Source organism: Bombina bombina, chromosome 5 (genome assembly GCF_027579735.1).
Source record: "Bombina bombina isolate aBomBom1 chromosome 5, aBomBom1.pri, whole genome shotgun sequence".
In the NCBI taxonomy this organism is placed as follows: domain Eukaryota; kingdom Metazoa; phylum Chordata; class Amphibia; order Anura; family Bombinatoridae; genus Bombina; species Bombina bombina.
Window position 1 is genome coordinate 91,323,916 of NC_069503.1, and position 16,224 is coordinate 91,340,139.

Here is a 16,224-nt window from a genome sequence, read left to right on the forward strand (position 1 = left end):
ATTGCATTGATATAATAGGGTACAATAAAATACAAAACCAATATTAATACACAATATATACAAAATTTAACATAGAACAGGTAGGAAATATATAATCAACCATGACAGGTGCATTCTGTTTCGAGATATGTGTCAACAATGGCAACAATGATTGTAAAAGCTTCTCTGGGATCCCTTTTTTTCAGAAATAGCAGCCACATATGGCTTTGCCATTGCTTTTTGGTAATTAGAAGGCCGACCAATTGCAGCTGCGTACCACACTTTTATTATTCCTAGCAGTGAATGGGTTATTTTGGTAGATTATAAGTATTGACCAAGAGAAGTTAAAGGACTGGGGGCGGAGCACATGACAAAATGTTTGACAGTGAGAATTAGTAGGAAGTACAATACTAACACTGCAGTATCCAAATTAACTTATATTTAAACAAATGATATTTAAAATTTCTTTCAGGAAAAAATATTTTTTCATATAAATGAAAAAACAAAGATTATAATATATTTGTAAAGTTGTGATATGGCCCCACTTAAATATATTTTCTACCAATGTTGTAAAGATCTGGGAAGATTTATATTTAAGGGACAACTGTAAAAACCACAGAGCTAACTGTACTAAATTATAGCTGTGAATCAACATCACATGTGTAATAACCTAAACAGCTGACTCAGCAAATCTGTTTCACATGAATTGTTATGTGTGCCTTTAATTATACCATACGTACAGTTAATCAGAACCATTATTTATTATTATTATCTGTCTAAACCATTTAATATACTTTTTACAGACATGACCAGAGCACTGAGAGATATCAGGTATTGATGTAACTGGAGTGAATAAGGGAACGTTCTTCCTGAGCACAGACATTGGAGCCTGTTATCAGCATGAACTCATATGTGTTAGGTGAGTAAAATAGATATTATACTGACTTTAATTACTGGGAAAATAGAATAGATCACTCATTAAACAAATAAACTATTATATTTACATCTGGGTCTTTAAGAACATTTGTGTCAGTGACAGTTATAAAGAAGGAGCAACCTCTATTGGGCTGAGGAGGAGGGTAATAAATACTACTCCCCCCTCTGTCCTTTTAGACAGATTATGTCCAACAACTGCCTAACCTCACCCCCTGACCTGGTTTATTACTCAGAACACCTGCAACTCTATCTTCCTCTGCCCTAACATCGCTCATGGAACATCCATAACTACACTTATGCCTACCTTATTGCCATGCTTGAAACACCCACAACTCAGTAATTTAGTTTACTATGATGTAGTAATGTTTAAATTCTATGTCATCCTTTTTTAATTTGTGATTTACAGGTAAATAAATTAATACAAAACGGAAGACATTTTTTAGTATATAAAATATTATTTTATTAAGATGGAATATATCATAAATGAATAAACATTCTTACATTTCTTTATTCCTTATCTTTTTATGTAGAAAAACACTTGAATAGTTCATATCCATCATTCACTACAGGAAGCATCAGAATGATACCGCAAACTCCAAAAACCTTAGACACTTATGACTATTCACAAACATTGGGGATATCACAAAAGATATTAAAAGAAGATGGTGAATCGTCAGTAACTGGGCAGCAATCACTATGTACAGAGAATAATTTAGTCATTAAACAAGAGGATAAGATTTACGACTTATCTAGTGAAATGATTATCCCTGAGGATAAACCACACACATTTACTGAGTTTTCAAAACATAGTAAAGAAGGGAAAAGTCTGCAGTCTAGCCAAATGATTCATACAAAGGAGAAACCTTTCAAATCTATAGAATGTGAGAAAAGCTTTAGATGGAAGTCTCGTCTACTAGAGCACCACAAAATTCACACAGGTGAGAAACCACACACATGTATTGAGTGCGGCAAATGTTTTACACAAATGGATCATCTGAAAAGTCATGAAAATATTCACACAGGAGAAAAGCCTTTCACATGTACAGAGTGTGGAAAAAGTTTTGCACAAAAGAGTAATCTGAAAACTCATGAAAGGAGTCACACAGGAGAAAAGCCTTTCACATGTACAGAGTGTGGAAAAAGTTTTACACAAAAGAGTGATCTGAAATATCATGAAAGCAGTCACACGGGGGAAAAACCTTTCACATGTACAGAGTGTGGAAAAAGTTTTACACAAAAGAGTAATCTGAAAAGTCATGAAAGGATTCACACAGGGGTAAAGCCGTTCACATGTACAGACTGTGGAAAAAGTTTTACAGACAAGAGTAATCTGAATAACCATGAAAGGATTCACACAGGGGAAAAGCCTTTCACATGTACAGAGTGTGGAAAAAGTTTTATATACAAGAGTAATCTGAAAAGTCATGAAAGGATTCACACAGGGGAAAAGCCGTTCACATGTACAGAGTGTGGAAAAAGTTTTGCACACATAAGTAGTCTGAAATGTCATGAAAGCAGTCACACAGGGGAAAAGCCTTTCACATGTACAGAGTGTGGAAAAGGATTTACACTAAAGAAAACTCTGAAAAAGCATGAATGGATTCACACAGGGGAAAAGCCTTTCACATGTACTGAGTGTGGAAAAAGTTTTACACGAATGGGTGGTCTGAAAACTCATGAAATGATTCACACAGGGGAAAAGCCGTTCACATGTACAGGGTGTGGAATAAGTTTTACAATAAAGAGTAATCTGAAAACTCATGAAAAGATTCACAAGGGAAGAAACCTTTCACATGTTTAGAAAGTGGAAAAAAGGTTTTTATTGAAATCGGGTATCACAAACCTCTTTACAATTATCCTAAAGAGGACAAACTCTCTAAATAGAAGCATCAAAAGAGATGTTATTGTAACTAATACTTTCTAAATCCCAGTTATAAAAGACCCAGATTGGAAGTGCTCTCCTGCTGTCCTTTGTTCCTCTATATATGTGCACCTCAGTTTATCTCATATAAATGTGATAGAATCCAAACACCACACTGGAATATAAAAATCTGTCCTCATACTACCCAGCTTACACAACCATTCACGACCAAAGCACCCCCAGTGTTGTTTATTAATATGCCAGTGTAAGGAGTTGTACATATGATTTACATAGGGGAGAAAATAATTACATTTACATAATAAAGGAGTCTTTATATGAATAGAGTGTTAGAGAATTATATAAACAAGAACATCAGTCTCAAATGATTGACATCTGGGAGATATATTTAATGTGCACATTATGTGGATAAACCTTTTCTTATAGCAATAGATGCTTAGCATTGTACATGTTATATACCAGAGGAATTACTGAGGGGAAACTGATTTTATTTAATGAGACACAATATCAGTAACCTGTACATACGTGATCATAATCAGTTTAATTTAAATGGCTACTATAACCTATATGTATACTGGGTATGTAATATGTATGTCATGTTCTGTAACTTGATATTATGCCTGTTAGATGTTTTCATGTTAGAAGCCACAAGAACTGATAATAGCACACACTGTATATATAAAGGGAACATTATATATCTGATAAATCTCTTGGTATCAAGAGCACAAGTGTTGGGTATATGTATACCATTGTGTGCATATCATGTAATCATGTATCATGTAATGCTGCTTTTTACTATAATGATATACAATGTTTTTTCTATGCAAATAAAAACTGATTGTAATCCAGACCAGTATTTTGTGTTTTTTGTATAATTAAAAACACAATATCACAGAATAATTAGGAAAACCTCATTAACCCCTTAATGACCACATCACTTTTCCATTTTCTGTCTGTTTGGGACCAAGGCTATTTTTATATTTTTGCGGTGTTTGTGTTTAGTTGTAATTTTCCTCTTACTCATTTACTGTACCCACACATATTATATACCGTTTTTCTCGACATTAAATGGACTTTCTAAAGATACCATTGTTTTCATCATATCTTATAATTTACTATAAAACATTATAAAAAATGAGGAAAAAATTGAAAAACACTTTTTCTAACTTTGACCCCCAAAATCTGTTACACATCTACAACCAGCAAAAAACACCCATTCTAAATAGTTTCTAAATTTTGTTCTGAGTTTAGAAATACCCAATGTTTACATGTTCTTTGCTTTTTTTGCAAGTTTTATGGCAATAAATACAAGTAGCGTTTTGCTATTTCCAAACCACTTTTTTTCAAAATTAGCGCTAGTTACATTGGGACACTGATATCTTTCAGGAATCCCTGAATATCCCTTGACATGTATATATATTTTTTCAGAAGGCATCCCAAAGTATTGATCTAGGCCTATTTTGGTCTATTTCATGCCACCATTTGACTGCCAAATGCGATCAAATAAAAAAGATTGTTCACTTTTTCATAAATTTTTTTCACAAACTTTAGGTTTCTCACTGAAATTATTTACAAACAACTTGTGCAATTATTGCATAAATGGTTGTAAATGCTTCTCTGGGATCCCCTTTGTTCAGAAATAGCAGACATATATGGCTTTGGCGCTGCTTTTTGGTAATTAGAAGGCCACTAATTTCCACTGCACACCACACGTGTATTATGCCAAGCAGTGAAGGGGTTAATTAGGGAGCTTGTAGGGTTAATTTTAGCTTTAATTTAGTGTAGTAGACAACCCAAAGTATTAATCTAGACCCATTTTGGTATATGTCATGCCACAATTTCACAGCCAAATGCGATCAAATAAAAAAAATCGTTCACCTTTTCACAAACTTTAGGTTTCTCACTGAAATTAATTACAAACAACTTGTGCAATTATGGCACAAATAGTTGTAAATGCTTCTCTGGGATCCCCTTTGTTCAGAAATAGCAGACATATATGGCTTTGGCTCATCACACGTGTATTATGTCTAGCAGTGAAGCGGTTAATTTGGGAGCTTGCAGGGTTCGTTTTAGCTTTAGTGTAGATATCAGCCTCCCACCTGACACATCACACCCCTGAACCCTTCTAAACAGCTCTCTTCCCTCCCCCACCCCACAATTGTCCCGCCATCTTAAGTACCGGCAGAAAGTCTGCCAGTACTAAAATAAAAGGTATTTTTTAATTTTTTTTATGTTTTTAGCATATTTACATATGCTGCTGTGTAGGATCCCCCTTTAGCCCCCAACCTCCCAGATCCCCCCCAAACAGCTCTCTAACCCTCCCCCTCTACCTTATTGGGAACCCAGTTTACAAAAAAAATAGATTTTTTTTTTTTTTTTTTTTATTCTGTAGTATAGCTTCCCCTCCAAAGACCAACCCCCTACCCCTCCCAGACCCCTTAGATCTTTTATTTACCCATTCCCTCTCCCCTTTCTCCCACTTATTACAATTACATTTTTCTCTAGTGTAGCGGTTCACACCCACTCCCGCCCCGTGCACGTGCCTGCCCGCCGCCCCCCTGCATGCACGCAAGTCTGTGTGCGCCCCCAATGACCACTCCACCTTCTTACCGCAAGCACTCATCGGTGGCCACCCACCTGCATCCCACATCAGCTCCCACCCACCAACGACTGCGGCCATCAATGTCCGGTGCAGAGAGGGCCACTGCAATAACCGAAAAGCGACTGGAAGTGATCAGGATCGCTTCCACCGCTTTCCAAGACCGAGTTCATACTGGGTACGTCCTCGGTCGTTAACTGGATTTTTTTAGAGGATGTACCCCATACGTCGACGGTCGTTAAGGGGTTAAAGACAGAAAACAAAACTGACAGTCAAAGTTAAACGCTGATTATTGAGAGAAAGCAGCCATTTTACCCAACTTTTCAATTTACTTCTATTATTTAATTTGCTTTGTTCTTTTGGTGTCCTTTGTTAAAGAGTAAACCTAGTAGTCTGATATGAGCTTAGGGGCGTGCACGTGTATTTAGCACTATGCAGCAGTGTTTGTTACTATATAAAACATTGCTATAAATGTTTTTGGAAACTCTGCTGTCTGAAGACACGCACACACTCCTGAGTTCACCTAGGATTACTCTAACAAAGGATACCAAGAGAACTAAGCACACTTGATAATATAAGTAAATTGGAAAATTGTTTGAAATGTCATGTTCTATCCAATCCATTTAAGTTTAATTTTGACTTTACTGTCCCTTTAACAGTACATAAAACAATATCAAATTAACCCCCAACCTACAGCAACTCAGATTAATAATCACCAGCAAGACTTTATACACAGACATTTTCTGTTACTTAAATCATACTTAAAGGGATAGGAAATGACACTTTCATGATTCAGATAAAATGTGTAATTTTATGATACTTTTAATTTCACTTCTGTTATTAAACGCATGTACTACTACGGGCTGACTGGTGGCTACACACATGTGCCTCTTGTCATTGGCTCACCAGATATGCTCAGCTAGCTCCCAGTAGTACATTGCTGCTCTAAGCTGACTTTGCATGAGTTAAAGGGACAGTCTACACCTTGGTGATCTTAAAGGCTTACCTTAGATTAAGCTGCAAATAGTCTCTTGCACCTTTTCTATATCATGCAGCAGGAACAGTAAAAAAGTTATTTTAAAATGAATGGCTGCCAAGCTCAGCCCACTGATGACATCATGATCTGGGCTGCTTCTAGGCACTCTGCTGAATAGCAATGACAGTCTGTTGAATCCAACTAATGAGCTTTTTGTGATTGGATGCCATATGCAGCCCAGATCATGATGTCATCAGTGGGCTGAGCTTGGCAGCCATTTCAAAGTGGCCAGAAACAATATTCATTTTAAAATAACTTTTTTACTGTTCCTGCTGCATGATATAGAAAAGGTGCAGAAGGCTATTTGCAGCTTAATCTAAGGAAAGACTTTAAGATCACCAAGGTGTAGACTGTCCCTTTAAATACATAGTTATATACAATCAGTGGTACAATAGCACTGGTATTACGAGTTTTTGCTTGTTTTGTTTCTCCAATTCCAACAACCTATCATTAAGGTGAGTATTGTAATCTTCAATGGGGCCTATTTATCAAAGGTCTTGCGGCCCTGATCCGACAGTGCGGATCAGGTCCACAAGACCTTGCTGAATGCGGAGAGCAATACGCTCTCCACATTTAACATTGCACCAGCAGCTCACAAGAGCTGCTGGTGCAACCCCGCCCCCTGCTGACTCGCGGCCAGCAGGGAGGTGTCAATTCCTGTCTGCCTCATCAGAGCAGGCGGACAGGGTTATGGAGCAGCGGTCTTTAGACCGCTGCTTCATAACTGGTGTTTCTGTCGAGTCTAAAGACTCGCCAGAAACACAGCCCTTCAAGCTCCATTCAGAGCTTGATAAATGGGCCCCTATGTCTGATATCATTTGCTCAGCTTCTTGATATCTATCCTGGAAGCACCTGATTTCCTGGGATAAAATCTTTCTGAACTTCTTATCAATTGTGGACCTTCTGTATCTGCTATTGAGGTTTTTCAGTAAGTTAATCTAGTGAGGTTCTTACTTGATTATCGTGGCAATATAAGAATATCCCAGCGCCCACTAGACCTTATTGGCCCAGGAAGGTGATACCTAGTTATCACCTAGATACAATGATACGTGAGAAAGATATTCCTAGGCGCCAAAGAGTGGCTAAGGTATGCAAAATATTTAATACAACTCAAAGTACAAGGTATAAAAAAGGCAATCAATGTACAATGTTAAAAATGCAATGTTATAAGGTCAATTAAAAAGCAATTTAAAATGGCATGGATCCACGCTAATTACAATGAGGATAAGAATGTGAAATATATAAGCGCTATAATAATATACACAAGACAATTCCGTAAAGACAGCAATATCACAGGTGTGCTGCAAAGTGACTTGGTGCAATACTCCAAGGTGCTAAAAAAAGGGGGGGTGGTGACAATCAGTAAAAGTCGAAAAAAATGTGTCCAGTGTGTGGAAAATTGTTTCAGGAACAAATATGTGTGTCAAGAAAAAACAATAATAATAATAAAGACATAAATAAAGTCAGTGTTGGAAAAAAATCACAACAGAAATCCAAAATGAATCCGCTGGGGTGCTCCTATAGGTGTGTATCCACAGGTATTGGTGAATTAGCAAGTTTTTGTTAATAATGTCCAGTAACAAACAAAACAAAACAAAAGCTTGTTGGTGGTGGTGCTACCAGCCTGGGTAGGTTGGTACAGTGAAGAAAGGTGCACAATAAAAAACAGGCACAATAAAAACAATTCCAAAAGTAAAAACAATTCCAAGGTAGAAACCAATCCAAAAATAAAAATATATATCCAAAAATAAAAGTAAGGAACCAAACCTGTGAAGAGAAAGATAAAATGCAATGTGTAGAAAAATCACAATATGTTCCTCCAATTAAAATAAGGCTTACCAGTGCTGTCTACGCGTTTCGGCCTTCTCTGGGCCTTTATCAAGACTGGTGTTTGCTACATACTGATGGCCTTTTATAGGGGTTGTCTGATTGCAACCGGAAGTGCTTTGATTTAGCCATTTCCGGTTTGGCGAATTTTTATGTAGTCTGAATTGTTAATAAAATGAGTCATAGAGTCTATTTTCTTATTAGAATTAATGGATAGGTGTTGTTTTGTTGTTATTACTATTTAGGGAGTCTCTATTTATTGTCTGTTTTGTTTCTATGAATCCTCCATGTCTTTGTGATGTCACTTCCGGTAGGGGATTTCTCTTCCGGACTTATATGATATATGTTATTATATTATTTTCAGTCAGTTGTCTTTGCTATCTATTGTTCTGACTCATCCATAATAAGTAGCCGCATGTTAAGTGAGGTTATATTGGTTATTTTATAAATATTTCTTCTCCGTTTTTACTGTGTCCTGATTGGTCATGACATCAGAACTGTAGTCAGATCAGTAATAGGCTGGACGTAGAGTAAATTACTGACGTCTAATTCCGTGTGTCCTTAGAATGATCTATAAAGTGATTCAGTATGTGTCAATCATAATGTGAGTGATGGATATTAAACTTAATGGATATTATACTGAATATATCGCTAAGGCGTTACAGCGTCTACAATCATCACTGTGTGATCAGTGTGGTATATAACTAAGAGACTTATTTACGGTCAAAGAGCTGGGGTGTAAATAATGCACAGATGATCTCCAGAGAGAGTTGGAGCAAAAGGATAATACAGATTGTTAGTAATCCTGTAGTGATTTCAGTGTTATATACTGTGTACAATTTCTGAACACTATTAGGAGTTGCTTATTAGTATTATTATTATCCGTGTGATAATAATACGGTGCAATAATTTGATAGAAGATGTAAATAATGCACAGAATATCTCCAGAAGAAGTTGGAGCAAAAGAATAATAATACGGTGTAATAATTTGATAGAAGATGTAAATAATGTACAGATTATCTCCAGAGAAAGTTGGAGCAAAAGAAGAATACTACAGATTGTTAATAATCCTGTAGTGATTTCAATGTTATGTGCTGTGTGTAATTTCTAAACACAGTTAGGAGTTATTTTTTGTTTATATAAATTTTAGTGTTATTCACTCTTATTGGTATTTATGATTATCCTTACGATAATAGTACGGTGCAATAATTTGATAAGAAATGGTGTGTGATCTTATATAAATCATATTTTATAAACAAGAAGAAAATGTTTATTATCTTGAATTATTGAGGTGTTCAGATCGTTATATGTAGTGTGTTGATGTCATATAATGATATACTTAAAGTCATCCTTATCCGGGATAAATAATTGCAAATTAAGACTATAATAGACAAAAATAAACAATATATACTTATAGATCAGGTGCTCAGTTGTGTTTTGTACAGCTTGAGATGTAATTTAAAATGCAGTATTCTGAACGTGGTAAATATCAATTGATCATCTTTAAGGGGATGTATTCAAGGGATGAATGTCCTATGTGTTTATTATCAGAGATATTGATGTTTATTATCAGAGAATTGATCATCTTTAAGGGGGTGTATTCAAGGGATGAATGTCCTATGTGTTTATTATCAGAGATATGTTGAATAGATGGATTATTAAGTGCCTGTGTCGTGGCATAATAAATATTAGCAAAGTGTTAAAGTATTGGCTAAATGTAAAAATATTCAAATTTTCTAAATATTTTAAGTATTTCTAGCCTATTTTCAGGGACTGAGGATAGAATGAGATAACTGGAAGGAGGCCTAATTCCTAATACATGGCCCATTGGCCTTCAATTAGTTGGAAAACTTGATTAGATTGAGTTGGATATCGATTCTATAGGACTTGTTGTTTCTTATATCAGTACTGGATCTTAATAAAAGGAGTGGTGTAACTCTTTTGTTTATTGATTCTATATAGAGACCAGTGCCTTCGAGAAGGAGGGTTAAAAGTAAAGATTATGTCTAATTGTACTGGTATTAGACAATTTGAGTAGGTATGTTTTTTGTAGTTTCTTCTACTTTTTGGTCATATGAACTTATCTGCTTCTTTCTGTGTGAGGAGAGATATTTCTATGATAGAAAATCCAAATTGAGGACAAATACCTAGAGAAGAGAGGATCATTAGTGAAGATATAAAATTATTATGTCATGTTAAATAAGTGGGAGAGGTCTTCCTTGTTATTTAGCCCTTTGGGGTACAGACAGTCCAAGTTGAAGATCCACTTTGATTCGGCGGTCAGCAGTTTCTTCGTATAATTGCCGCCTCTCCAGTCCTTTCGTACCTTCTGTATGCCCATGTATGTTAAATCCTTTATATTTCCCTTGTGTTTACTTGTAAAGTGTCTATATAGAGCAGTATCTATGTTTAATTTTTCGATGAGTCGTATGTGTTCACGTATCCTTTCTTTCAGGGTCCTTGACGTCTGGCCCACATATTGTAGACCACATGAACACTGCAACATGTAGATCACTCCACTATCTTGGCATCTAATCAACTCATTTACTTTATATTTTTCTTTCGTGTTGAAGCTGTTAAATGTGGTAGATTTGATACCGCTTTTACATGCTTTACAAGACACGCAGGGGAAGAAGCCTTTCACCTCTTTTCCGAATGTATCTTTGATACCCTGGTTTTTCTTTCTTTCTATACTGGGAGCAAGTCTACTCTGTAGGTTCTTAGTTTTCCTGTAGACAAATTTGGGTCTTACTGGTAGTTTTTCACCAATCAGGTCGTCTTCTTTCAGAATTGACCAGTGGTTCTGAAATATTTTCTCGATGATGCTCTTATTTTCGCTGTATTCAGTAATCATTAATACATTGAAAGAGTCATCTTCTGTTCGCGCTGTTTTTTCTTTATATTTTAAAAGGTAATTTCTGTTGATGTTATTGACTTCTTCACTTTTCTGTTCCAACAGGCTCTCCTGGTATCCTCTCTCTAGGAACTTTGCTTTAATGATGTTAGCTTGTTGATTCCATTTTTCTTCTGTTGAACAGTTCTTTTTGATCCTTACCAGTTGTCCCTTCGGGATGTTCTCCTTCCAGTTCTTATGATGGCAGCTCATGCTATGGATATAAGTATTACTGTCTACTGCTTTGAAATGAGTAGAAGTTTCAATCTTGCCGTCTATGACCTCTATTTTTAAATCTAGAAAGATGAGTTCAGTATTGCTCCATGAGTGAGTGAATTTCAGACTGTTGGGGCTTCTGTTCATGACTTCGATTGTGTAGTTCAGATCCTCCTGAGTCCCTTTCCAGATGATCACACGGATAATAATAATACTAATAAGCAACTCCTAATAGTGTTCAGAAATTGTACACAGTATATAACACTGAAATCACTACAGGATTACTAACAATCTGTATTATCCTTTTGCTCCAACTCTCTCTGGAGATAATCTGTGCATTATTTACACCCCAGCTCTTTGACCGTAAATAAGTCTCTTAGTTATATACCACACTGATCACACAGTGATGATTGTAGACGCTGTAACGCCTTAGCGATATATTCAGTATAATATCCATTAAGTTTAATATCCATCACTCACATTATGATTGACACATACTGAATCACTTTATAGATCATTCTAAGGACACACGGAATTAGACGTCAGTAATTTACTCTACGTCCAGCCTATTACTGATCTGACTACAGTTCTGACGTCATGACCAATCAGGACACAGTAAAAACGGAGAAGAAATATATATAAAATAACCAATATAACCTCACTTAACATGCGGCTACTTATTATGGATGAGTCAGAACAATAGATAGCAAAGACAACTGACTGAAAATAATATAATAACATATATCATATAAGTCCGTAAGAGAAATCCCCTACCGGAAGTGACATCACAAAGACATGGAGGATTCATAGAAACAAAACAGACAATAAATAGAGACTCCCTAAATAGTAATAACAACAAAACAACACCTATCCATTAATTCTAATAAGAAAATAGACTCTATGACTCATTTTATTAACAATTCAGACTACATAAAAATTCGCCAAACCGGAAATGGCTAAATCAAAGCACTTCCGGTTGCAATCAGACAACCCCTATAAAAGACCATCAGTATGTAGCAAACACCAGTCTTGATAAAGGCCCAGAGAAGGCCGAAACGCGTAGACAGCACTGGTAAGCCTTATTTTAAATGGAGGAACATATTGTGATTTTTCTACACATTGCATTTTATCTTTCTCTTCACAGGTTTGGTTCCTTACTTTTATTTTTGGATATATATTTTTATTTTTGGATTTGTTTCAACCTTGGAATTGTTTTTACTTTTGGAATTGTTTTTATTGTGCCTCTTTTTTATTGTGCACCTTTTTTCACTGTACCAACCTACCCAGGCTGGTAGCACCACCACCAACAACCTTTTGTTTTGTTTTGTTTGTTACTGGACATTATTAACAAAAACTTGCTAATTCACCAATACCTGTGGATACACACCTATAGGAGCACCCCAGCGGATTAATTTTGGATTTCTGTTGTGATTTTTTCCAACACTGACTTTATTTATGTCTTTATTATTATTATTGTTTTTTCTTGACACACATATTTGTTCCTGAAACAATTTTCCACACACTGGACACATTTTTTTCGACTTTTACTGATTGTCACCCCCCCCCTTTTTTTAGCACCTTGGAGTATTGCACCAAGTCACTTTGCAGCACACCTGTGATATTGCTGTCTTTACGGAATTGTCTTGTGTATATTATTATAGCGCTTATATATTTCACATTCTTATCCTCATTGTAATTAGCGTAGATCCATGCCATTTTAAATTGCTTTTTAATTGACCTTATAACATTGTATTTTTAACATTGTACATTGATTGCCTTTTTTATACCTTGTACTTTGAGTTGTATTAAATATTTTGCATACCTTAGCCACTCTTTGGCGCCTAGGAATATCTTTCTCACGTCTCTTACTTGATTATCCCCAGGATTGTTTTTGGGCGGCATGGTATTATTTACAAGAAACTTTTCCATATGCTGTAGTCTTGAACCTTATGCTAAATTATTTACAAGAGCTTAAAGGGACAGTCAACACCAGAATTTTGTTGTTTAAAAAGATAGATAATCCCTTTTATTACCCATACCCCAGTTTTGCATAACCAACACGGTTATATTAATATACTTTTTACCTCTGTAATAACCTTGTATCTATGCCTCTGCAAACTGCCGCCTTATTTTATTTCTTTAAAAGACTTGCATTTTAGCCAATCAGTGCCCATTCCTAGTTAACTTCATGTGTGTGAGCTCAATGTTATCTATATGAAATACATGAACTAACACCCTCTAGTGGTAAAAAAATGTCAAAATGCATTCATATTAGAGGTGGCCTTCAAGGTCTAAAAAATTAGCATATCGACCTCCTAGGTTTAGCTTTCAACAAAGAATACCAAAGGAACACAGCAAAATTGGTGCTAAAAGTAAAGTGGAAAGTTGATTAAAATTATATGCCCTATCAGAATCATGAAATTTCATTTTGGACTTGACTGTCCCTTTTAAAGTAATAGTTATCAAAACCTTATTATGCTTAAATTATAAGATAAATTGTATACCAGTCAAATAACCACTACTGCAACTTTGTTAACCAACTTTCCAGCTAAAGCAGTCAAATAGAAGCACGGCCAGCCTACCCCAGAACACTTTAAACAAAATTAATAGCTTTACAGATTACATAAATTACAGGATTCATATAATATAATACAATAGTTCTTATCATCCAATCCAAAAAAAGAGTGAAAAAGGACCCCAAGGATGCAAGTGGTGCTTGATATCACATGACCTCTATAGATGTGACAGTCAATCGAGTGAGGAAACCATTGGCTTTTTACAGTCCTCTTGTAGGCACAGCAGGAAAAATATTTTATTTTATCAGGTCAAAATGAAGAGTGCCAAACAGCTAAATCACTTGCGGTAGATCTTTAAGGTAGATGCTGGCCCACCTCCTTTACACAAATGACAACTTGTAGATTTTAACATTCTTAAGCCAACCACAGCAGAGATAGATATCACTCCTCTTCTAATAGGCGATATTTCAGGTTTTATGCCCTTTGTAGTAAGGAAATCAGGTCCTCTGATTAACAAAACCCCACATTAAGGGTTTATATTGTCAAATATATGTGTAGTCTTTAATGTTGAGAATAGAAACCCTAGAAAACCACTCTAGGCAGAAAAAAATTAAGAAAACTGGGTATTTCAGAAACAATAAAGAAAACTGATTCAAAATAATTTGTAGAAACACAATTACAAGCACTAGTGGGTCTATCAAAAGAGAAAGAGCCTCTCTGTACAGCAAGAGTATATAGGACTAACCCTATGAGACATAATACTTGTACTCTCCCTAGACCAGTTTTTATGGTATAACCCAGATATCAAGGGTTAATACCAGATGAAAGATGACCTGAATAAGGGATCAGCAACACACGAACTGAGTTAATTCCCAACAAACATGAGACCAAGCTCCATCTTGAGGGTAAAACAGAATGTGTTTTATTGAGGGCTATATGCCCAGTATTTATGCAGGTCTCCCACCTGGTTGACACTCCCTAAGAGGGGGATTGGAAGAGTATAGTACATTAGATAGAGGGAAGACGCCCTTTTACAGGATACAATAGAATTACATTACTTAACCAAATAAACAATTAAACACAAGAAAACAAGGGAGTCCTTCTTGACACCTGGCAGTCTGATTAAACAATGTGAACGCTTATCACTTAAACTTAATTACAGTAAACAATAGTCCTTCAAGTTTTTGTTTTCAGAGATGCTTCTTTCCAGTTGGAGACAAATCTCATCAGCTTCTTTACAAGTTTTTTGTACCTGCTCTTTATAGGTATCCACAAGCCCTTCATACTGACGTAAGTTGCCCTTGAGTTGCTGTACCTTACTATGAGCCAGCGTCAGCTTTTTCTCCAGTGTCGCTAAGTTTGTCTTTACTGTTTCATGTTCCACTCTCAAGCTGGTGTTTTCTGCGGTCTGTCGGTGCAGCTTGTCTAGCAGAGATTCCCGTTCTAAACGTGCTTTTTCCTCTGTGCTCCTCTTCTCTCCCGCTAGCACTGTTACGTGATTATTTAACGTGACCATTGTCCTTCATCACCGCGTTGTAGCGAGACTTCCATGTATCAATAGTGGATAGAGATTTACTGAGCTCAGCGTCCTGGGGCTTAGCAGCAGGTGGGTCGGTCTCGGTAGCACAGATCTGGGCACGGGTAGTCACAGGGTTAACATCGGCGGGACCCATGGGAGCATAGGCAGAAACAAGGGGGCCAAGTCATTTCCAAGGAGAACATCTACTGGTAAGTCCTTCATGACCCCCACATTCACATGTCTAGAGCCCACTCCCCAATCCAAATGTACCCGGGCAACAGGTAGGCGGAACACAGAGCCCCCTGCTACCCTCACAGCCACAGTGTCTCCGGTGCGCTGGTTCTCAGACACCAAGTTCTTTTGGAGCAAGGTAGCACCAGTATCCCGTAGACCACTGACCTCCTTCCCATTCACTTTAACCAGTTGCCGGTGTTGCCGGTTATCCCGGTGGGCAGCTTGCACGGGGTCTGCTTCATGTAGGATGCCCCAGCATTCTTCCTCCTCTACGCAGTGGGCAGCAGGCTGAGGGTTACGTGGGTTTCCACCGGCGGGTCTCCTCCAGGACTGTGCTTGGTTCGCTGTGTTTAGGGGACATTCTGGTCTTTTGTGCCCTAGTTGCTTACATCCAAAGCACCGAATAGGTTGTGAGTAGTCCCGTGAGTTGAACCGGGCTGTCTGAGGATAGTTTGTGGCTGGAGGTGGTGTGGTAGAGCGGTGCGCCGGGGGTTGGTAACTGGTAGCTGCTGGGGTGACTGTGGGTCGGTACTCCACTCTGGCAGGGCGCTTAGTAGTAGCAGTGTCCAGTTTGCGAGCATCCGTATACT

At 37.0% G+C, this 16,224-nt stretch overlaps 1 protein-coding gene across 1 annotated transcript in view; it reads left to right on the top strand.

The window, feature by feature from the left end:
* The window catches only part of LOC128661347 (zinc finger protein 850-like), a 396,731-nt gene extending 393,089 nt beyond the window's left edge, over window positions 1-3,642 (top strand). Inside the window, exon 11 of the mRNA XM_053715611.1 lies at window positions 1,446-3,642. Within this exon, the coding sequence (XP_053571586.1) occupies window positions 1,446-2,716 (1,271 nt within the window). The 3' untranslated portion in view covers window positions 2,717-3,642. The remainder of the gene's footprint in view (window positions 1-1,445) is intronic.
* The last annotated feature ends 12,582 nt before the right edge of the window (window positions 3,643-16,224 follow it).